Source organism: Mauremys reevesii, linkage group 8 (genome assembly GCF_016161935.1).
Source record: "Mauremys reevesii isolate NIE-2019 linkage group 8, ASM1616193v1, whole genome shotgun sequence".
NCBI lineage: Eukaryota > Metazoa > Chordata > Testudines > Geoemydidae > Mauremys > Mauremys reevesii.
This window is the reverse complement of record NC_052630.1, coordinates 10,932,727-10,956,932: the sequence shown is the minus strand read 5'-3', so window position 1 is coordinate 10,956,932 and position 24,206 is coordinate 10,932,727. Positions and strand designations below refer to the sequence as shown.

At 38.8% G+C, this 24,206-nt stretch overlaps 1 protein-coding gene across 15 annotated transcripts; it reads left to right on the top strand.

The window, feature by feature from the left end:
* The first annotated feature begins 1 nt into the window (after position 1).
* LOC120369981 (F-box/LRR-repeat protein 21-like) lies at positions 2-23,404 on the top strand. 15 transcript variants are annotated; one of them, XM_039483917.1, is made up of 9 exons: positions 13-150; positions 4,445-4,579; positions 4,677-4,776; positions 5,705-5,782; positions 10,066-10,187; positions 12,291-12,749; positions 15,210-15,332; positions 18,420-18,591; positions 20,244-23,404. In XM_039483917.1, exons 6-9 carry the CDS (start codon positions 12,378-12,380, stop codon positions 20,885-20,887), a joined length of 1,311 nt encoding a protein of 436 aa, XP_039339851.1. In that variant the 5' UTR covers positions 13-150; positions 4,445-4,579; positions 4,677-4,776; positions 5,705-5,782; positions 10,066-10,187; positions 12,291-12,377; the 3' UTR covers positions 20,888-23,404. The 15 variants fall into 15 exon arrangements, with proteins under 15 accessions (XP_039339843.1, XP_039339840.1, XP_039339841.1 ...); XM_039483914.1 differs by having other exon boundaries at positions 5,643-5,782; XM_039483909.1 differs by lacking the exon at positions 4,445-4,579 and having other exon boundaries at positions 2-150.
* The last annotated feature ends 802 nt before the right edge of the window (positions 23,405-24,206 follow it).

Here is a 24,206-nt window from a genome sequence, read left to right as displayed (position 1 = left end):
TGGCGGGCGAGTCTGTAGAGGAGCCCCGCCCCCCCGGAGGCACGGAAGCGGACGGTGGCGCTACTGGCTCCCTGTTGGCCTAGAAGGTTCTAACCCCCCCACCAAGCCCCTCAACCCAGTCAGCCGGCGGGGGGCATCGCGGCCGCAGCGGTGAGTGCGAGGGGACGGGGTTGCCGGCCGGCGGGCGCGCGCGCCTGGGGGAATGAGCTCGTGCGCAATATGGCCCTGCGCGCGGGCCGAGCGGCGGGGCTGAGGAGACGGGGGCTAGGCGCTGTGGCCGTGCTTCGGGCTGGGGCAGGGCGCGGACGGGGGCGCGCTGGGGAGAGGCGGGGCGGTGTTCGGGCCGAGGAGGCGGCGCGACTGAATGAGGGCAGGGGCGGGGTTGGGCCGGGAGTGGAGGGGAAGCGGTGAGGGTGGCCAAGGGGAGGGGAGGGCGGGGCGAGGGGGCTGAGCGTTGGTGGGGGCGAGGGTGATGCGGGCTGTGTACGGGGAAGGGGGGGCGGGGTGATCGAGCCCTAACCTATACAGTCAGGAACTGCCGCAGTAAATGGTCATTGGCCTCTGAGCCCTTAATTCACTCTGAGCCCCAAAGCCGCTTCTGCTCCTGACGTCTGTCCTGGCGTGTGCGTGTCCCCGGTGGTTGTTTATAAACAGCGGCCCAGCTGCTGGGGTTATTATAGTCTCCTCCCCCGTTAGGGTTGGGCTCTGTCAGACTGGTGCCCTCAGAGGGAGAGGAGATCATAATGAAATATCCCTGACCTCTCCAGTGCTATTAAGCAAAATCTTCCATCAGACACTAAACTCAGTGTGTAATAATAAAACATCTCTTCTCAGGTAAGAGATGTGCCAGATCTAGTGGGCCAGAGGTAATGTTGTCATTAACTGAAAGGAGCAAGTGTTTCAGAGATACTCTGCATCTGCTGAAGTGCTCAGCCCGCCGCCACTCTGGGGTTCCCACTGCTTGCCCCTTACTAGCCGGGGTCCTGCTGCCAGTCCCACTCAGCACCCGCTGCTGGCCTGGGGGAAGGAACCCCGGGCTGGTTGCGGGTTGAGACCCCGGCTGGCAAGGAGCCAGCAGCCGAAACCCCAGAGCTGGGTCGGGCTAAGCTGCTGAGCCCGCCGCCACTCTGGGGTTTCCACTGCTGGCTCCTGCCAGCTGGGGTCCTACCGCTGGTCCCACTCAGTGCCAACTGCTGGCCTGAGGGAGGGATAGCTCAGTGGTTTGAGTATTGGCCTGCTCAACCCAGGATTGTGAGTTCAATCCTTGAGGGGGCCACTTAGGGATCTGGGGCAAAAATCAGTACTTGGTCCTACTAGTGAAGGCAGGGGGCTGGACTCAATGACCTTCCAGTTCTAGGAGATAGGTATATCTCCTATTATTATTATTTTATTATTACAAGTCAGGTCAAAGCTTTTTCATCTTTCTCTGGAAAATTGTCAACTCCTTTTTATCACAACTCCTGATTTCTAGATTGATCTCTGAAACATTCAGGGTTTCTCTGCTATCTTTTAGTGGGGTTAAGCAGTATCTCATTACACTAACATGGCCCAGCATTTATAATTTTTTACAGCTTCAAAACTCTAAATAGCTTATTAATCTTAGTTGTCTAGAAAACATGCTAAATCAAAGTTTTTGGTGAAACACAAGTTTTTGGTGAATAGCTAAATATGTATGATGAGATGTATGTGCTCATCATACATATTTAGCTATTTATGGTTATTTAAACTTAAGTATGTAGCTTAATAGCCAAGTTGTCAGTTGAGCAAAATACATGTTTTTTGTCAGGGGATTCTGTTTTGCTTTCAACTCCTATTCTAGTTGGATGTTCCAAATCTTTGCCACTTTTTGACCTGCCCACAAACTTCACCAAGAAGAGGAACCAGCCCTCAGCACCAATCAGAAATTGTATAAAACCAGCCTTGTTTTGTTCATCAGTTCTCTCCTTCAGAATAAAAAAATACTGACAAAGAACATGAATTTTGCCCAAGTGCCAGTTTGCATTTTTGTTTCTCAACTTTTTACCATTCAGTCCTGGGATCAAGAGCTGCAAAGAAAGTTTATGAATCTTTAGGTGCAGGTATTTTATGCCATGAAATTTGTGTAAGACCTGTGAGACTTTACCAGAATGTACAAAACTTCTTGGGACATAATGGGTTGCAAGAGACATTTTATCAAGGCAATCATTGAACACTTGCCCATTATTTTAGTTCCAGTCAGCAGCATACTTCTCAAGACTGCTTCCCTGAGGCCTCTCTTGTGGTGTACCCGTTGGCCAACCTTACATGGTTCTTTGTTCTTTCCCAATTTGTGGTTTCTGTCACCACTCCTAGATGCCTAAAGAAATACTTTAGCTTCAAAACAGGCATCTTTACGTAAAGTCTCTTCGCATTCTGTGTTTTCTGTACTTGTTTAGTAGTTCATCATGCAGCAATATAAAGCTATTTGCTTAATCTAACAGCAATAAGATGTAAGTTAAACAATAAGGCAAAACAGCTGTCTATACTCCGTACAAATACTTGGTTATTCCCTACAGTTTAGTGACAAGGTTGGTAGGATCACTTATGTTAAGCTTTGTGTGCAGTTGCCAGTTATACAGCCAGTCAGACCTTATGGTTATTTAGCTCTTATAACATTTGGTTAAGTTTACCTTAAATTTTCACTTCACATTGGCTTCTCTGCATAAGTGGATTACCTTTTTAATAAGAAACAAATACCTTGTTATACTTTGTTAATTATTAGTCACATTTAGTGTCACATTTCTTTTTAAGCTAGATGACATTGCACTATGTGCAATACTTTTTGTTTAGTTTTCCTTAAGAAAATTTCTTTCTTTAGACTGCAGGAGTCTGCTTTTTGAAAACCTTAGGTAACTTTACATTTTCTGTCTGGTTTCTAAAACTTTAATCAATACTCTCTCATATACAAACACAAACCATTATTAGACTAAATGTAATTGCTTGATTTACTGTATAAATCTATATTGTGAACTTCTAATATTTCAATAAAAGGAAAAGCGAAGAGAAATCTACTTCATTACAATTATAGTTTGTGGTTAATTTAAGTCTAACTGTTGCATAGTTACTCAATCTAATTATATGTGAAACATAGAAGGATCTGTTTGATTTACTGTTTAAATCTATATTGGGAACTTCTATGCATATTCAGTATAGGAAAAATAAGAGGAATGTATGTAACCATTAATTGTAAATTATGATGAGCTTAAATAACTAGCTGTTGTAGTTACCCCAACCTAAATCTTAATGAAACACAGAAGCATCTCCTGCTTTTTGGCATGTTGCAATTCATAAGTGCGCTATTGGTCAAAGTTGTAATAAGCAAACCACCAAAGATGATATTGGAAAGCTTTCTTAATATGCAAAACTAAGTTTGAGATAATTAAGTAGAAGGTGACTGCAAATAGCATTCTTGCCTTAGACTGTAGTTTCTCAAATTGAACAATGATGGGAGGAATACCAAAGTGCTGAAAATAGGACAGATTGGATCAGTGAGCCTTTTGTTAGTATTTTTCAGAAATACAAAAAAGTACTGAATTAGCATATTAATATCTACTCCAGAGGTCGGCAACCTTTCAGAAGTGGTGTGCCGAGTCTTCATTTATTCACTCTGATTTAAGGTCTTGTGTGCCAGTAATACATTTTAACATTTTTAGAAGGTCTCTTTCTATGTCTCTAATATATAACTAAACTATTGTTGTATGTAAAGTAAAGAAGGTTTTTAAAATGTTTAAGAAGCTTCATTAGAATTAAATTAAAATGCAGGGCCCTCCGGACCGGCAGCCAGGACCCGGGCAGTGTGAGTGCCACTGAAAATCAGCTCGTGTGCCGCCTTCGGCACCCGTGCCATAGGTTGCCTACCCCTGATCTACTCTATGCTCTCACAAAAATAATCTTACTGATCTGATTATAGGAAAGAGATTCTTAATGCTGTTTTAAAACAGACGAAATTGATCCAGAAAGCTCCTTATATAGTAGCATAACATGATAAAGGAAATAAATCTTTGACACAGGAAAAACAAGGAAAAGCCTACATGGTCGCTCTTTAATATACACCACTACCACGATATATCGCGACCCGGTATAACACGAATTTGGATATAACGCAGTAAAGCAGTGCTCCGGGGTGCAGCGCCAGTGGATCAAAGCAAGTTCAATATAATGCAGTTTCACCTATAACATGAGAAGATTTTTTTGGCTCCCAAGGACAGTGTTATATTGAGGTAGAGGTGTACTTCATGTTTTCTGTGACTTTAGATGACATTAATACTTAATTCGGGTAGTGATTTTTTTTTTTAGTGCTCATGGCAACAAATGACTGGTAGCATTGGATCAGTAGAGCAAATGTTTAAACTCCTTCATATAATTTGGCCAATACAGGTTAAGACTAAGCATATAACCCATCTTTCAATTGCATGCTTATCTTCAGCAGAGACTACCAATTCTATCTGTAGTATTTGCAATATGGAAAAATATCCACATACCGTTGGGCTGACACAACCAGACTTGTTTTTGCTATGCTGAGGGATGCTAAATTTCAGTAGGAAAGACAAAGGCTAATGAGGTGATTGTAGTTCCTTATTAACTCACTCATTCTTATACTAGATGGAATCTCGGCATTAGTTTTTAAACTTAAAATTTTTTTTGGCATTTTTATCTAGACAGGAAGTGAAAGCGGACAGATGCTGGTGAATGCCCCATGGCCGCGGCTACCACAGTTCATTCGTCCACTACCCACCATAACTTGGAAGCTTTCTTTAGGTAAGGAAATTGCCTGAGACTGTCCTATACAACTTATAAAATTGGTCTTTTATAGCTAATTATGTTGGTTCTATAACTTTATAGTTGTAAAATATCTGCATGTTGTATGTCACAGTTGCTTTGTTTTCAGTTGTGATTTTATGCATAGTATATTTGTGTAATTACTAATTATAAATTATTTACTGTGTCAAAGTTTTCTTGTATACTGTAATAATTGATAACATTCTTGCAGAAAGGTAGTGCATGTGTAGAACAACCAAAAGTGATCAAAAGGATACAGTCAACTTAGAAGAAAGATTGTTGTTGTTGGTTTTGTTAGGAACATCGTGCAACAGTAGGATGTACAAGTAATTAATACAAGATTACTGTAACTGAGAGACATTGAAGTTAAAAAAACATTCTCTGGATGCTATCCACAGATTCAGTCCTGTGTTTTGGTCACTTAACATCAGACGACTACAGCTCCCCAGCTCTTAGATTGTCTTACTTGTGTGAGCAACACCTTTTTTTCCTGCCCACGCATGGAATCTCTTTACAGACTTGCTTGATCAAGGGCAATGGTACACTTGTGGTGGTGTTTTAATAGTATGGTATTGATTGTGTAACTTCAGTCCCTGTAATTGTACAACTAATGATAACTGGGTGCATTCTGAAGGCAAAAAGTGGCCCAAGATTAGAGCCATGCACCTTAGAGTTCCCTGCTCTATTACAAAACTGTTTGCTGAGTGGACATGATGAGACTAACTTCTTCGGTAGTGCTCTTGGTTTAATTAAAATACTTTATTAGAATTCTTAAAGAATTCTTAGTCCCTCATGGGTTTCCCAGACTTTGCAGGTCAGTTTGTCTTTGGTCGATGACTTCACAGGTCAAATCATCTTCTGGGACCCCTCCCTGCCTTCTGGTTAAGGAATCCTTTCATACATACAGGATGACTCAGCAATGGGATGGATGTTCAAATACCTGAAAGGTGCTGATGTTAGACAGGAACTTCCACATTCTTTGGAGGTATGTGTGCATGTGCACCTCTGATTCAAGGCTACCTTGATTATATCACTTGAAAATTAGACTAGTTAACTTCAGTTGTAGAAAATATATTGTAAACTACTTTTAAGAAATAGCTGTATACGTAACATACATCTTATTTTAGATTTTAGTTAATTCCAGAATGGAACAGAAGGTTCTGTGAATACTAATGTATAAAAGGAAAATAAAAAAGAGATCTACATTTATGGTGATTGTCCATGATCTATAAGCAGTAAACTTTTTTCTTTTTTTTTTCTTTTTTTTCCCCTCTTCCTTCCAGTTTGTGGTTCTAAATTGGTATTGCACAACATTGTGATGCAACTATGCAAGAGTTTTAAAATATTATAGAAGTATTTAGAATACCAAAACTATATCAGACTCAAAAATAGCTAAACTAAAATAGTATGATAGTTAATGTAATAATTACCACATTTTGTTGTTGCTGACAACCTGCAGTCTGCATTTCATGTACCATATATATTAGCATTTACAAGGTGGTACTTATTCCACTCTTTGGCCCCACCCTAGCATATGGGGTGTGGTCACAATCTTGCATTCTCATGATTCCCAACTGCCCAAACAATCCTTGGGGACCAATGGCAGCAGCCACAATTTACAGCAAGCCTCTGCACCCTACCTCCTCATCTATACTGGATGTCAAATGTCTGCTTCTGAGCAACTCACCCTTTATGTTTAGAGAAAGGGCATGCACAGTTTTCATAGTTGTATCATTTAGATGATGTAGAGTCATAGGAATAGAATTAAAATTTTAGCAGTGTGTAGTAGTTTGAAATTTTGAAGTGAAAATGTGTTGCATGCAAAAAGATGCACTAAAACATAATATTGCAAAGGCAAGCACTCAAAATTTGGAAATGCTAGGATTAAGATTGCCAGTGTAGCCTTAATTCGGCCCTCTTATGTGATCATTGTAATGCATATGCACAACACTTTTTTCCATGTGTGCTGATGGCAGAGAAATGGTGAGACTCTCTGGAGAGTTGTCTCTTGGGCACAGACTCTTCTTCTCATTTTCCCCCAATCATGACCCCGTTCTGCCCTGTCTCTTCCCCACTCCTCATTCCTAGGCCAATTCTCCTTACCTAGCAATCCCCAGTTTCTACTCCTAAGGCTTCTTATTCCAGTCTCTTTGTCCAGCCAGGCCTAGTCTCACCGCCCTGAACTTCCAGTCCCAGGTCCCCCCAGCCTCATTTAGTGATTCTCTGAACAGTTGTTAAATTGGTCAGTTAGATGACTATCTGACAAAATGGTCTGAATAGTGAAGCAACACGTTAAGTGTATATTAACATGAGCTAGTGTGCTGTTCTTCTTTAGATTAGTAAAAATCAAATTCTTGATTAGATTTGAAACACTCTTTTCTGTTAGATCAGAAAAACTTACTATTTAGTCAGTTAAAAAGACAAAACTTCAGTTGTTACATCTCCCAATTTATTGTGACTTTAGTCACAATTTCTTTTTTTAACATGGTTTTCCTCTCCCTATTGCTGTATGAAGACTACACAACAGGAAACTTAACTACAGTGAAACTGATGGTACAAAGAGCAGAATACTTCTCTCATCTTTCAGTTATAGTAATCTAGGTGGTGAAACAATAGTAGATAAAAAAAATAGGTGTATGAGACTGGTCTTGGACCTGATTACCTTTCAAACTTGTATTATGAAGCGTATGCGTGGGGTGGGGGAGGACATACTTCTGAATTAATCATTTAAAGTATCTGAGGAGTTTCTTACCTTTCTTTGTATTGTCTCATGTTTTTTGTTTTTTTGTCATGTAAATATGATCATAGTTCACCGTATTCTTTAAAGTGGATTTACTGCTTCTGAAAGTTGCTGGATGATTTCCCTGGGGGCTGAAGTCCTCTAGCTACAAAACAAACAGCAGTGATGCTGGTCATAGTGAGGTATCTCTTCATAGAACTACACCTCTACCCTGATATAACGTGACGTGATATTACACGAATTCTGATATAACACGGCTGCGCACTCCAGCAGATCAAAGCAAGTTCGATATAATGCGGTTTCATGTATAACACGGTAAGATTTTTTTGGCTCCTGAGGACAGCGTTATATCGAGGTAGAGGTGTAGTTAGAATGCTCTTTCCCACTGGAAATCCCCTGCATTGAACATACCTACGTCCTGTTCTTCAAAGTGGTGTGACCCTTCAGTCTTGTTGAGCTCCTTACTAACCCTGGAAAATCAGGTAGCATCAGTAGTGGAAAATGTCATCTTTCAGTTTTCTAGAAAACTGTCATTTCCTCTCAAAATATGGATCACGCAGCCAGATCTTTAGGTTTTTTCATAGTCTAGATTCCTTAAACTAATTTTGACATTAAATATGAAAGCTTTGTAGGTACACTATAGTGGGGAGAATACAGCTACCCATCTCCTCAGTGGACTAGGATACCATAAACACATCATTTGTGTGTCATAGTCTTTGTTTGCTCCCAGTCTGCTTCTGTTGCCAATTTAAAGTCATCTTCTTAATCTTCAGAGCCCTCAGTGTAGTGGGAGCTGCCTATCACATTGACCATATGTCCATCTAAGATCCTTCCTCTTTGATGAAGCTCCATCATATCTAAAGCCTTCATGCTCATTCTGTCTCTGGCCTCTGCTGAAGTGGCTAACAAGGATGCCAGTTATGATGTGGGCATGTGATCTACTAAGATTCAGACTTGACCGCCAACTCATTTGGGGCCATACGGTTAGTCCACTTTCTTCAGGGAATAGTGGGGTACACACAGTTTTACCCCCCTCCTCCTGCTTGGCTACATAAAGCTGCAGCTCTAGTGCAGCTGGGAATTTAGGCATCCAACTCCCATTGGCTTGCCCCAGCTACCATTTGTGCCTTTGAAAATCTCCCTGTTGGTCTCCAAACCATAGGGATATTAGAGAGATATAAGCCAATAATATCAGGAACCTGGAAGTTCCTGAAAAGGTAAAAGTACATCAGTATTTCAGATGTGGTTGGATGTTTGGGAGAAGTATTGGCTTTAATGTTGACACACCCTTAGTAAAGAGAAGGTGCTTACTGGGTTAAGAGTTACCTTCCATATTTTAATTGATTAAAAAAACTTCTTATAAAGTTCCTGGACTAAAAGGACAAAGAAGAGGTTTGTTGTAGCCATGTTGGTCCCAGGATATTAGGCAGACAGGGTGGGTGAGGTAGTATCTTTTATTGGACCAGTAAAAGCTTGAAAACTTCTCTCTCTCTTGCCAACCGAAGGTATTACCTCACCCATCTTGTCTTTCTAAGAAAAAACAAACCTTTTTTCCCCAGACCGTCCTACAGACAAGCAAAAAGTGACGCTTTTCATCATTGAGATTAATTATCTCAGGTTTCTATAGTACCCTGTAAACTACAAAATACTGGGTGAGAATTGTTTAGTTTTCAGACGTTGTTTGTAGAGAATTACGAGTTGACATTCAGTCAGAATTTTTTATCTGTGGCATACTGATAAACCCGCTAGAGATTGTATTAATGACTTCTTGAATTAACGTGTTTTGGTTTGCATTCTGTTTAATTTACACTCCTTTGTATATCGTAAACTGTAATATGTACTGAAGTCTGGTCCATAGAGTTCAATACACCTCTACCCCGATATAATGCTGTCCTCGGGTGCCAAAAAATCTTACCGTGTTATAGGTGAAACTGCGTTATATCGAACTTGATTTGATCCGCTGGAATGCGCAGCCCTGCCGCCCGGATCACTGCTTTTACCACATTATATCTGAATTCGTGTTATATCGGGTTGCGTTATATCGAGGTAAAGGTGCATAACCTTGAATAACCTCATTTTCATGAGAAATGGGGAATTGAACTCCCTCTAATCCCAAGGACACATCAAGGTTGATAGTTTTCATTTCTTGACTCCTGTGTAGTCAGATTCAATTATTTAACAAGTTTGCTTGAATTGTGAGTGCTTTCATCTGTTAAATGTCTAGAACTAGTTTTGGAAACTGACAAAAGGCCATAATATCTTCAAGAATTGGTTAGTACTGGAAAAAATCAAAGTGGGAAGGTCCCTTTAAAGGAATTTTTAATGGGACATAATCTATGCATGACACTTTCATTTCATGTTCATGCTGTCACTGTTTGGTTCTTAAGTATACCTAGCCACAATATGTACATGGCCTTTATGTGGTTACATATTATGAAAATGTAAAATGCAAACAAATCACAATTAGGTTCTTTTAGACTAACTTCATTGCTTTTTTGTGGTTAATTTTTTTATTGATTTATTTACAGAGATTGTGTAGGCTTCTGAATATGGCATGCATCACAGGGTTTCCAATAGAATTATGCAGTTTTACAATTTGTCAAAGTGCAAGACTAGACAGTACAAAACTACAAAGACATAACAATTTAAGGTAAATTTTATAGTAGGCCAATAGGAGATCTTTCATTGCTAATAAAACTAATTTCTGTTTAGATCATATTCTGTAGCAATTTAGATTAAACCTATAAACAGGCACAAATATATTGTTGCCTTATGTATGCTGCCCTCTGATTGTGGAATTCTTAACAGCAAGCCTCTAACATAAGGTAAATCCTTTCTGAAAGCTCACTACCCATAACAAATGAGTCGGTAGTATCTTTCTTTTTATAGTTTTTAAAAAAGCAACCCTGAAACCCTGAAGCTATGCATATGCCTAAAATGAATTACCACTTGATTGTTTTTCTGTAGCTGTTATCCTCATTCCTTGCTGCCCTCGCAACAAATTTACAAGCTGATTTCTTTTTGTGAAGTATATAGTACATTTTTTGTGTGCTATAAAACTTGAGGATTGCAACACTTTGTTGCTTTTTTAGGCCAACCTCATTGCATACACCAAGGCCTGCTGGCATTTCTCAGCATGCTTGTGGAAAAGAGTACTTTGCTACCCTCCAGCCCTCTCTATTTAAGGGACTACTACAACACTGCCCCCTCAGCTTCTTCTCCCATGCTAGGCTCCCTGGGGGTTCTATGTGCCCTCCATTTCAGGGTCCCTCATTCTCCCAGCCCATGTGGTCTCTGCATCCCCATGCCTCCCTTCTTTTACGCTAAGGGGTCTGTTCCCACCATTATTTATCATCTTTTGATCTGAAAGATAGGACATCCAGTGGATTGCCATAAAATTATATTGGGAGGATGAGAAGAGATGAGACAAGGGGTTTTGTTATGCTGGAAGGTGTTAGTGGATGCCATAACCAGTTCTTTGATTTATAGACAGTTATATAGAGGGGCTTGAAGCTGTGACTGTTCAGTACAGGTGGCATTGCGTATCCCAAATTAAGAGAGTTCTGACAATTGATACCTAGAACATTCCTGGAAATTCTTGGTCAATTTAAAAAAAAGTGGTCAGTAATAAACTAGCTTCTTTGAAGTTACAGCATGCTGAAGTAGGAGCCTTATACTGTAGGGGCAAGTGTTGGATAAATGTCTGTAGCCTGGATAAACGTAAATGTGTAAAATAAAAGATTTTAGAGTTTTCACCTTTCATCTTTTATCCACTATATCTTGTCCCCACTTTACCCAGCTATATTTTGTTCATCCACTTTGTTTGATCAGTGTCTCTTGCCTTGCTTTTATGTGCAATAATACTTTGTGCATTTGTCCTTTTCTAAAAAGGAACATGGGTGAAAGTAGGCATTCAGAAGTGCATTGAATTAGATTTACCTGGACAAGTTGTTAGGTAGTTTGGGGGTGATCCTTCCTCAGACTTCACAATCCAGTGGCACTTAATTTTCCTGTGTAGACGAGCTTTAATACAGATGAACAATTTAAAGTGGATTGATTAATCCACATTAACTCTGTGCAAGTGTCAAGACAGGATTTAAAGTGATCTTAACTTGATTCATTGAATTAGTCATTTTAATGCTAAACACTATGTGGACACTCTTACTCAATGCAGTTTAACTAATCCACTTTAAATTCATCCCTTTAATCGATTTGGATTATTTTTTGCTAAGTGTCCCTATTTAGACAAGCCCTATTTTGCCATATTGGCTAAAAGAATAAGATTAAAAAGTCGCATGGCATTTCACAGGTCCATCACTTTGGGAAAAAATAGTGTACCTTAAACTATAACACAGACAAATATGCTCTTAGAAATTACTAATGGACTCACTAGTTTGAGCCTTCTTACTTAAACCTAGTAGCAAATCCTGTAGATTTGTTTGCAGTGGAAATATATGCATATGATTTAAATTTATTTATTTATGTATTTATTTATTTTTGTAGAAGGCAGTTGGTGGTATACTTGCATGAAATACTCTCAAAGGAAACTGCCCTTGGGTAGCTCATCTGGACGTAGGAAACTTAGTTTCATTAATTATGTTACAGAGCATACCATATATATGGAAATGAGACTCTGACTACTGTATGTACATTGTATCTAGTGCAGAGACATTTTGTATTGTAGTCAGATATACTTAGGCTTTACTAACTTCTTTTTTTTGTTTGTTTTTGTGATATTCTGTACTTTTCTTAGAGATCTATTGTACTTGAAAACGTACAGAAAGCTTTGTACCTTCATTACATCACAACACTCTAGCAACTGAAATTGTTTGCTCTCAAAATGAAGAGAATCAGGCACACTGTTAAAACTGAGAATCCAATTCTCCAAGCACCACAAAGATCAAAAAAGCAGAAAACCTTTTTCTATGGATCATCATTTGGCAAGTCTCACCTGCAAACCTTGATGGACTGGGGAACCCTGCCACTCCATGTAGTTTTACATATTTTTCAGTTCCTGCCTTTAGTAGATCGAGCACGGGCATCTTCTGTTTGCCGAAGGTGGAATGAAGTTTTTCATATTCCTGACCTGTGGAGGAAGTTTGAATTTGAGCTTAACCAACCAGCTACTTCTTATTTAAAGTCGACTCACCCTGATCTCATTCAGCAAATTATCAAGAGACATGCTGATGATCTGCAGTATGTCAGCTTCAAGGTAAAGATTGGGGTGGAGGCTTGTTTTGTCACTTTACAGGACAGTTGTGTTTCGATGTCTGTAAATTGTATCACATCTCCATCCAAAAACCTTTTTTTTTTTTTTTTTTTTTTTTAAAGAATAAATTGGTATGTCTATTGAATGCATGGAAAGTTATATTCAAAGATGTTTGCAGCAATTTTTTTTCAGAAGGAAGCAGTTGCTAAAATTATGTACTTCCTATACATGCACAGTATCTACTTCACATGATTTTCATAGCCTGTTGTATTTAATTTAGTGTATTTGTAAAAAATTATTTTGCACAACCTTGTCATAATTTTGACATTAAACAGTAGCTATTTTACCTTTTTTGTGCATAAAAATTGCAAGACCAGTATTGTCGGTGGAAGTATACTGTGTGGATAGGATGTCAATCCTAGTCTTAGAGTTTTTGTTATAGTGGTACTAAGTCAGAGGTGGGCAAACTTTTTGGCCTGAGGGCCACATCTTGGTATAGAAAATTGTATGGTGGGCCATGAATGCTCTCAAAATGAGGATTGGGGTGCGGGAGGGGGTGAGGGCTCTCTCTGGGGATACGGGATCTGGGTTGGGGCCAGAAATGAGTTCAGGGTGCGGGAGGGACTCTGGGCTGGTGCAGGGGGGGAGAGGAGTGGGCGAAAGAGGCTCTGGCTGGAGGTGCAGGCTCTGGGGTGGGGATGAGGGGTTTGGTGTACAGGAGGATGCTCCGGGTTAGGGCTGAGTGGTTTGGAGGGCAGGAGGTGACTCAAGTCTGTGGCAGGATGGGGCACTGGGGAGGGCGTGTCTCGGGATGCACGCTCTGGCCAGTGCTTACCTCAAGCAGCTCTCAGAAGCAGCGGCATGTCCTTTCTCCGGCTCCTATGCAGAGGCGCAACCAGACTTCTCCCCCAGCCAATGGGAGCTGTGGGGATAGCATGCAGAGCAGAGCCCCTGGCTGCCTCTAGGCATAGGAGCCGGAGGGAGGACATCTGCTGCTTCCGGGTGCCACGCGGAGCGTCTCGCGATGCAGCCTGTAGTTTGCCCACCCCTGCACTAAGTGCTCTACAGACTAATTCTCAGCTTCTGGGAGGGAAGGAGGTAAGTAGTATTTTCTACCTCTTAAACATGTAGAAATTAAAGCAGAGATGTAAAGGTCCATCCAATCGAAAAGAAAATGTAATCAAAATAGTATATCTAACTACATATGTTAAAGGATATCACACAACTTTTTATATGCTGAACATGAATATTGAGGTGATTGAGAAATGTTAATATCCAAGAAACAGCACGGTTTACACACACAGGTGTTGTGTTCGTGTTCAGAGTACTACCTTAACATACTCCTCCCTTTATTCGGGCGTTAGACCATTCAGATGATAACATAGCTTGTCTTTGAGATGTACTACTCAAAGTATAGCAATTACGTAGATAGAATCTACACTGGAAGACAGTCTTAATTACATTTGGGGATTATAATGTTGTAACCAGGTCCCCTTAGATGGGTGAATTTATAGTGTAAAATAGCCCTAAGTTTGTGAACACCACAGAGGTGGAGTTGATGTCAAATTCAGGATTAAACTCAGAAGTTCCTCCCTCCTAACACTGTCATTAGTAATTTCCTTTTTTAGTTGCCTTCAGAGTTCTTGTGATGCAGTTCTGTAACAGTCCATGGTTAATATTTTAATCAGTTACTTTAAGTACATGTAGCTACTTCACGTAGTACAACTGATTTGCCTCTTAATGTTATCAGAATAGTGATCCAGATAAGAATATGTATCTCATATCTTACCTACCTCCTTTGTCAAGAGCTTTTATCACCCCATTTTACAGATGTAGAAACTGAAGTACAGATGTAAAGAGGCTTTGCCAAGGTCTTCCAGCAGGTCAGTGGCAGAGCCATGAATAGAACCCAGGTCTCCTGGTTTCACTAGGCTACACAGTGTGTAATGTGGACCACTTTGCTGCATTACTTTTATTTGTCCTGTTTTTAGACCAGAATAAACCCCAAAAGTCTGACAGTTGATAATTATGAAGAAGAGGCACAAGCTGTGAAATTATGGTATACATTAACTTGCAAATCAATACTAGTCATGCTTGCAAATTGGGATGTTGATAAAGAAATGCAGAGATGAGACAAATCAAAGATAGATGGATAGCCTTAAGATGTCTGGTGTTAACAAGACCTGTCAGAACAGGGTTTATCTGATAATCACACAGTATAAGTATTGTTTGTAGGCAAGTACTTTTCATTACTTTTTGCTGCCTTCAAATTATTAACCGCTTAATAAGCTTCACATTCCTTTCTTGGAGCAAGTAAAAGTTGGTATAGGGCAATCTACTAGTTTAAAAAAAAAACCACAAACTGGTGCTACTCTATTTTGGATATTAAATATATTTTATCATGCTGTTGACTTTCTAGGAAGCAGTACAAAATGACTTCAGTGTTTTAAAATTGTCTTCTAGGTTGATAGTAGTACTGAGTCTGCAGAAGCTGCCTGTGACATCCTTTCTCAATTGGTGAATTGTTCTATCAAGACATTAGGTTTGATTTCAACAGCAAAACCAAGTTTTATGAATGTCTCCAAGGTAATGTCCTATGGACTCTCAAATTTTACCTTGCTAGATAGTGTAACTAATCATTTAATATCTAAGCATGTTAAACTATGTAGATATTATTGAATTAAAAAGAAAAGTAATTTTTACAAACCCAAACTTCAATTTTAAAGTACAACAAATTCACAAAGTTCTATTTCTTGCCATATATTTCTCTAAACACTCATTTTCATGTTTGTATTTTAAAGTATGACATAGATTTGACAACACTTCATTCTCAGAGAACTTTTTGCCCAGCTGATACTGGCTTCTAAAAAAACTAGTATCTATATATCCACGATTCTGGGTCATGTGATCTTGATTATAGGACTTCAATGAGTCTTAAGCGTGTGCTGAAGCATGGTGCTTAATCCAGATTTGGAACATCTGGGAAGCAAATGCATGGCACAAGACTAGGGCTGTCCAATAAATCACACTTAACTCATGTGATTAAATAAAAAATTAATGGTGGTTCAAAAAATTAATCATGATTAATCACATTGTTAAACAATTTAATACATTTCAGTTGGTATTCTATGGTTGTATGTTTTTCTACATTTTCAAATATATGATTTCAATTACAACACAGAATAAAAAGTGTACAGTGCTCACTTTATATTTTTTATTACAAATATTTGCACTGCAAAAATGATAAATAGTATTTTTCAGTTCAACTCATACAAGTACTGTATGTAGTGCAATCTCTTTATCATGAAAGTGCTCTTTACATATGTTTTGTTTTGTTACATAACTTCACTCAGAAACAAAACAATGTAAAACTTTAGAGCGTACAAGTCCACTCAGTCCTAATTCTTGTTCAGCCAATCATGAAGAAAAACAAGTTTGTTTACATTTACGGGAGATAATGCTGCTCCCTTAATTACAATGTTACCTGAAAGTGAGAACAGGCATTTGCATGGCACTGTTGTAGCTGGCGTCACAAAATATTTACGTGTCAGATGCGCTAACGATTCGTATGCCTCTTCATACTTTGGCCATTGTTCCAGAAGACATGCTTCCATGCTGATAACACTCGTTTTAAAAAAAGCGTTAATTTGTGACTGAACTCCTTGGGGGAGAATTGTATGTCTCCTGCTCTGTTTTACCTGCATTCTGCCATGTATTTTTTGTTATGGCAGTCTCGGATGATGACCCAGCACATGTTGTTTGTTTTAAGAACACTTTCACTGGAAATCTGACAAAATGCAAAGAAGATACCAATGTGAAATTTCTAAAGATATCTACAGCACTCGACCCAGGATTTAAGAATCTAAAGTGCCTTCCAAAATCTGAGAGGGGTGAGATGTGGAGCATGCTTTCAGAAGTCTTTTATAAGAGGAATAATCTGATGCAGAAAGTACAGAACCCAAACCACCAAAAAAGAAAATCAACCTTCTGCTGGTGGCATCTGACTAAGATGATGAAAATGAACATGTCGGTCCGCACTGCTTTGGATTGTTATCGAGCAGAACTTGTCATCAGCATGAATGCATGTCCTCTGGAATGGTGGTTGAAGCATCAAGGGGCATATGCATAGGTGGCGGGTGGAGCCCCACTCTGGGGAGGCTAGCCCTCAGCTCTGCCCCTTCCGTCCATGGCCAGAGCCATGAGACCCCCCCTGTGCCCTCCCCTCCTTGACTAGAGGAGCCCCAGGTCAGCTGCACCAGAGCTCCCCCTTAGCTCTCTCTCTCTCAATCTCGCACGCCTGGGCCAGGCTGGCAGAAGCCCCAACGAAGCCTGGAGGAGCTCGGGGCTTGCCGCGATAATGCCTCGCCTTCCCTCCTCAGACCCAACCTGCCCATGGCCCAGGGGAAAAGCATCCATAGAAGACACTTTCTGATATGCCCATGCGGACTCCGGGGTGGCAGAGGAGGTGATATGTGCCGCCTCTGCCACCCTGGAACCTGCATGGGGCATAATAAAGCAAAAACTTCACCGCCAAATCATGCAGCCGGGGGTCCAGTAGCCGTGGCCGCATTGGGGGAGGCAGAGCTTCCCATAGCCTATTATACCCGCCGCCCATGGACATATGAAACTTTAGCACATCTGGCATGTAAATATCGTGACGCCAGCTACAACAGTGCCATGCAAATGCCTGTTCTCACTTTCAGGTGACATTATAAACAAGCAGCATCATTATCTTCGGCAAATGTAAATAAACTTGTTTGTCTGAGTGATTGACTGAACAAGGAACAGGACTAATTGGACTTGTAGGCTCTAAAGTTTTACATTGTTTTATGTTTGAATGCAGGTCTTTTTTGTATATAATTCTACATTTGTAAGTTCAACCCTCATGATAAAGAGATTGCACTACAGTACTTGTATTAGGTGAATTGAAAAATACTATTTCTTTTTTTACAGTACAAATATTTGTAATAAAGAATAAGTGAGCACTGTAAACTTTGTATTCTGTTATAACTGAAATAAAAATGTAGAAAATATCAAAAAATAGTTTTTTTAAAAAATCATGATTAATCACACTGTGAAACAATAGAATACCATTTATTTAATCGCTTGACAGCCCTATTCAGGACTCCAAAATTGTAGTGGTATGAATCAGATCTCCAGAAGTGAGGTGCTACAATACTTAATTTTACATATGTAAGTATATCCTTCCCTTTTTTCCTCTCAGTGAGCTAGGGTTCATTTATCACTCCATCAAATGTTAGTCCTGAGAGATCTCAGTTCAGTTTCTTGATGAATTTTTTTTTTCTTAATTTGATATTTTTACTTACTGGTATTGTGTAGCTACTTCAAGCTCCTCATTGTCTTCATGTGTTTTTTTTTTTCTTGAAAAGAGGGGAAATGGGGAAGAGGGCAGAACTGCTTGTGTTCACTGTAAGCATTAAAATAACCCCTAGTTTGTGAATAAGTACTATATTCTTTATTACATAACTTAGGGGATTGATTAAATAAGAATTTATAATTATGCTAATTATTTTACCCCTTCAGCCCATGTAAGGCCAAACTAATGGTTCTACCTTGAGCCAAAAGTTCAATCAACTATGCTATGGATATAACAACATTAAATGTCCACTGAAGGATAACTTCTGCCCCCCCCCCCCCCTTTTCTCTGAACAGGCTCATTTTGCATCAGCACTGACAGTTGTTTTTGTAAACTCCAAGTCATTATCATCCATCAAAATTGATGACACACCAGTTGATGATCCATCTTTGAAGGTTCTTGTTGCTAACAATAGCGATACTCTAAAACTGCTAAAAATGAGCAGCTGTCCTCATGTGTCACCTGCTGGTGAGTAGTAAATCTGTTTGTTGTTTTTTAAAGGAAGTAGTAATGCAGTAGTTACTGTTGAGGATGCATTTCTGTTAACCTGTTTTCAGGTACTTAACATTTGGAATAAATTATTCTTCTACTTAAAATCTTTCATGCAAATTCTCAGTTCAAATATGGTATGTAAACCTTCCACTTGACTAGTCTCAGTTGTCTACAGCGTGGAAAAATGTGGTCTTTAATGTCAAGCGTTTTTGGAGTAATCATAGTGAAAGGAAAGCAGAATAGTATTGATATACCTTTCATATTACTTTAAATTTTTCTGGTTTTATTCCTGTTTTTGGGATTCGTTCATACTGTTTCAATCAGTCTAATGCTTTGTTTTACTTCTGTAAAGAAGTAAATTTTAGATTAAAAAAAAATGTAAACCTTCCGTGCACTTAGCCCAACATGAAATCAAGTACTTGTTAATATATAGTACTGTCTCTTTCTGTGACATAAGTATAAAGGACATGACTCTTGCTGTGTGAAGAAATTTTGCTTGAAATAGTGAAGTTGTAAATATTAAAATTCATGAACTGCTCATAGCATGCACAGTATTTTCTAAACTAATCAACTTCTGTTCTATAATATACTCAAGCTAACATGAGCATGTACAGTACCTGTATCTCTGTTCATTGAAAAAACGTAACTTTATGTGGCTTTGTTGTTAAAATCAAGTAATGCAGTGCAAAAGAAGCTTTAATACAAATTTGTGGTGGGAAATTAGATAACATTGAATTTTCTGAATTATGTAAGGTATTGTAAATATTATGCATTTATGTATGGTCATAACTTTATCAATGACAAACTCTGCATATTCTGAGTCTAAAAACATCTTAAAATGACTTAACAAAGTTTGTGAGGCTCTGTTTTTCTCAACATAAATATTAAATGAATTCAGTTGTGTATTGAGGCTTTTAAATGCCAGTTTAGTTGCCGTTTGCACAACTAAAAATCAAACTGTATTCTTAAATATCATTACTAGTTAAAGCTTCTGTGGACCAAATTGTTCCCTTACTAACAGATGTACAACTCGTTTTCTTCAGATTATGCCTCAGTAATACTGGTCCCTATTCATTGCGTTCAGTGGCTTTTTACAAGTATGACAATGAAATTTAGTAAGCAGTTCTGTTGGTATACAAATAGGCTAAAATTCAGTGCGCACTCTCACAGATGTAGGCACATTCTAGGACTAACAGGAGTAAAAAGCAGTAGGAGGAAAATAATCACTAAAATAAGCAGATACGAACGCACAAAAGAAGCAGAACCGTGGAGTAAGAAAATTCCATATTTATTTAGCTATTTTTCACAGTAGAGCTTCATTTTATATTTTACACTAACTCTTTTAATCAAGAGATTTGTTTGACAGCATTAGGGGTGCCATCAAATACGAACTATTATAAAGCTGACAGCTTTGAACTTCCTCGCAACCTACAAAACCAACCCTTTCTATTAGAATTGCTTTTCTGGAAATATTAGACATTGTTCTGGAATATGGGTATGCTAAAAAGAATTACACATGGTTTAGTGGCTTGAATAAAATGTTATAATTTAAGCTAAGTTTACAAATATATACTGTACTTTATAAAAGAAATATATGCAATTTATGTATTTCAATTTTTTTGTCTTAGGAATTCTTTGTGTTGCTGACCAGTGTCATGGCCTTAGGGAACTGGCTTTGAATTATTACATACTAAGTGATGAACTGCTGCTGGCTCTTTCAAGTGAGAAACATGTTAACCTTGAACATCTTCGCATAGATGTTGTGAGTGAAAATCCTGGACAAATTGAATTTCATACTATTAAAAAGCAAAGTTGGGATGCACTTGTTAAGCACTCCCCCAAAGTCAATATTGTGATGTACTTCTTTTTATATGAAGAGGAATTTGATGCATTTTTCAGAGAAGAAACTCCTGTTACGCACCTTTACTTTGGTCGTGCAGTAAGCAAAGCGATGTTAGGTCGTATTGGAATGAACTGCCCCAGGTTGATTGAATTGGTGGTGTGTGCTAATGGACTTCAGCCACTGGACGATGAACTCATTTGCATTGCTGAACGCTGTAAGAACCTAACAGCGATGGGCCTTGGTGAATGTGAGGTTACCTGCAGAGGTTTCATTGAGTTTGTAAAGATGTGTGGAGGGAGGCTCACACAGCTTTCTATTATGGAGGAGGTACTAATTCCAGATAATGATTACAACCTGGATCAAATTCATTCAGAAGTCTCCAAACACCTTGGAAGAATGTGGTTCCCTGATATGATGCCTACTTGGTAAACTAGCTATAGAAAGTATTACTATATGGTCAAAACTGGTTAGATCAAGATGTTGCTTACTATGCAAATAAGAAATTATAAAGTAAAGCATCAAAACTTCATTAAACTTGAGAAATTTAAAATTAACTGCATATAGGCTAAAATGAAGTGTTTGAATGACAATGTTAGATTAAATTAGAAAATAGAATCTGGTGTGCTTAACAATAGATACATTGAAAGGATGTCTGCGAGTTAGAGATTTCTTCCTCCAATTAAATTAAGCACATTCATTTGGCCTCTGTTCAGTTAAATTGTCCCATTAAACACAATTAGTACAAAGTTTTTAAGATAGTCTTTCTGATGTGGTTAAAGGGAGTCTGAAGCTAGTCTGCTTGATAGGGAGTTAAATGGAACTTTCAGGTAAACTATTACTTGCATTGTTTATCCATCTGTTCACTAACTTTTTGTTGAACATGTAGAACAAACACTTTGTATCATAATAGCAATCTGAAATAGTATAGCTTATTAAATCTGTTTTAATGTGCTTGAATACAGGTGTTTGAATATTATGGCAAATTAAGGACTTATGCCGCGATAAAGAAAAAGCTTTTTTATTTTAACTTGCACTCTGTACTCAATTTTCACTTTATCAGTAAGTTATACCATAAAGATAGTGTTTTATAATTCATTGTTTCTCTTCCTATGTACTGACTTAACTGTACAGAAAAAAACAAACCTTGTTAAAATTGATGTACCTAATAATTCATGTTTCAATTCTTGGCTAAGCAGTGAAGCACTTTAGTAACTGTATATAAGAAATAGTAGCTCTTTCATTTGAGAAAGTGTATGCTTTTATCTTTAAGACCACTTTTTTTATCTTAAAGATTAAACTGTCAGGATTCTGGCCCATTCTCCCTTCACAAAGGGTCTATTAAGATGTCCCAAAATGGTCACAGTTGTATTCCTCTTCCTGCTGTAGGGGTGGCTATGATATCTCAGCGACACTAGCACAGAAGTATGCCGGTAGGGAGGAGGGTGTGATTGGGATGTACCACCTGGATGCAGTTATTTCCCCGCCTGACACACAATTAAAAGTTTAGAGCAACCAAAGCTTTCCTAATGCCAGGGGCCAAACTGGCCCCATTAAACCCTGGGATTGGCCTCAGCTGTGCCTCACAGAACTCTATCCTAACCACTAAATCCTCCTATAGTGAGTGTCGGGGGCTGATCCTGTTTTCATTAAGTAAGCAAGACTTGCAACCTTAAATGAGTGTCCTGGCTGTGTAAGGACTGTAGGATTGACTTGTTGCATATCTGCACTAAAGAATCCTGTGATGAAGGCAATCATTCTTTTACTTGAAATGGGGTAAAGGTTGTTAGTACAAAGTAGAACATGTTTGTTTTTCATGATCCACTTTTATACACTAATGTAAATTTGTAGTGCATTGTACTATAGTTTGTCTATTTACCTGCTTGTAGCAGCAAATCAGAGATGTGTGCATTTGGTTGATCTGTATTATGATTGTCACATCAAAGTAAAAGCCAAGTAGAGTCACTTCCTTTGTTAACCTAACTTCTCTGTTGTACAAATAATTTTGGGTTAGGTGTTGGCTAACTCCTCCATTCCCTCAAACAGAATAGTTTGAAAATTTATACACAACATAAAATAAGACATTATTTGGATAAAACACAATGTATTTGAATTGATCAATGAGTTTTTACAAACTACATAAGACAAATATTGTAGAAAAGACTGTGTAATATCACTTGTTAACCAAGCAGTTCATAAGTGGTAAATTTATATAATCTAAATTAGTTCCAAATATTATTTTGATGAGGATTTTTGTAATTTTTGTTTAAACTGTAAATTTAATAAACTGATCTAACCTCCCCACTGATTTTGAAAAAATTTATATTGGTTTTAACGAAAATAGTTAAAAGGCAACATTTTAGAATAAGTTACAGGTGAAGGTAAACATACATAGGAGTACATATGGAAGGGAATCAGATTGCTGTTTTGTTTTTTTTATTGAGAAGGGAGGTTAATAGTAGGGGAAGACTGTGTTTCTTTGTTAGTTAATATAACTGCATTATTATCTGAAATGTCAACCTGGGTACATTCTCATCCTTAAAAGGACTTTATTTTCCTCATCTGTCATAGTTGTTTGGGGACTGGAAAGAGCTGACTTTCTCTCACTGTGGGGGTTTTAGTCACCCTGTGCTTCCTCCTTTACTTACAGTTCAGCAGCTGGGAGTGCCTCAAATCCTGAAACTAAAATATACATATTAAAATGGCGCTTGCTCAAAGTTGAACCTTTGTTAACAATTTTATTTTATGCAGCATAGAAACACTTATGATAGCAGTAAAAATTAATGCAAGTGTCTTAGTTGTATATTTTTAAGTATTTTCATAACCCTCCTCCACTACCACTCCACCAAAAAAGTAACTAAAATACCTCAAAACTTTGCTTTTTCCTAAAACTAAACATGAAACCTTTGTTTCAACTAAAGGCTGCTCTAATAAAGGATTTGTAATGATTGCTGTTTTGAACTCTGATTTCAAGGGTGTGTAACAGGACTGCTTGTAACCCCACTGGCCTCAATCTGTCAGTTGATTAGCTCACACATTTTTTAATTAAACATTAACAAAACTGGTTAAACAGATTTGCCTCCCCAAAAGAGTTGTTTTATTTACCTACATCTTTTTTATCAAGGCATTATCTTTTGAATTTCCCAGCAATCCAGTGAAATAATAGTCCTATATGTTTAAAAAAACTGCCCATGTTTGATTACATCATAAGGAAGCAGGCATACTCCTTTGGATATCGGAATAGTATGGGGGGCCTGAGGTCTGTCTCCAGTGCGCTCACTGATTTGCTGTCACGAGCTAATGCCTCCATTCTAGGGGTATGTCTACACAGCAAAGAGAAGCCCACAGCTGGCCAGTGCCAGCTCGGGGCTCAAGCTGTGCAGCTGTTTCATTGCTGTGTAGACTTCTGGGCTGGAGCCCAGGCTCTGGGACCCTCCCACCTCAAAGAATCCTAGGGCCTGGGCCTGAGCCCAAGCCCGGAAGTCCACATAGCAATGAAACAGCACCATGAGCCCAGATGGGCTAGTATGGGCCAGCTGTAGGTTTTTACCCTGGACTGCAGTTTCCCTGTTTGTGAAATGGGGATCGTGCAACTGCAAAAAAGGAACAAGTGTTTTTAGATCTGTGAATGAAAAGTATCAAAACAAGTGTTAGGAGACTTTGATCTTCCCAAATGTTGTTAAATTCAGGAGATGATTGTACCTTCTCTCTAGCAGGAAGAATGGAGAAAAGTCAGTTTTGACTGAAGCTA

Excerpts from the sequence above, each read along its gene's own strand:
- LOC120369981 (XM_039483905.1), top strand. The coding sequence starts at position 12,378 with ATGAAGAGAATCAGGCACACTGTTAAAACTGAGAATCCAATTCTCCAA. Across the intron at positions 12,750-15,209 it reads TGCAGTATGTCAGCTTCAAG|GTTGATAGTAGTACTGAGTC; the intron begins GTAAAGATTGGG and ends ATTGTCTTCTAG. Across the intron at positions 18,592-20,243 it reads TCCTCATGTGTCACCTGCTG|GAATTCTTTGTGTTGCTGAC; the intron begins GTGAGTAGTAAA and ends TTTTTGTCTTAG.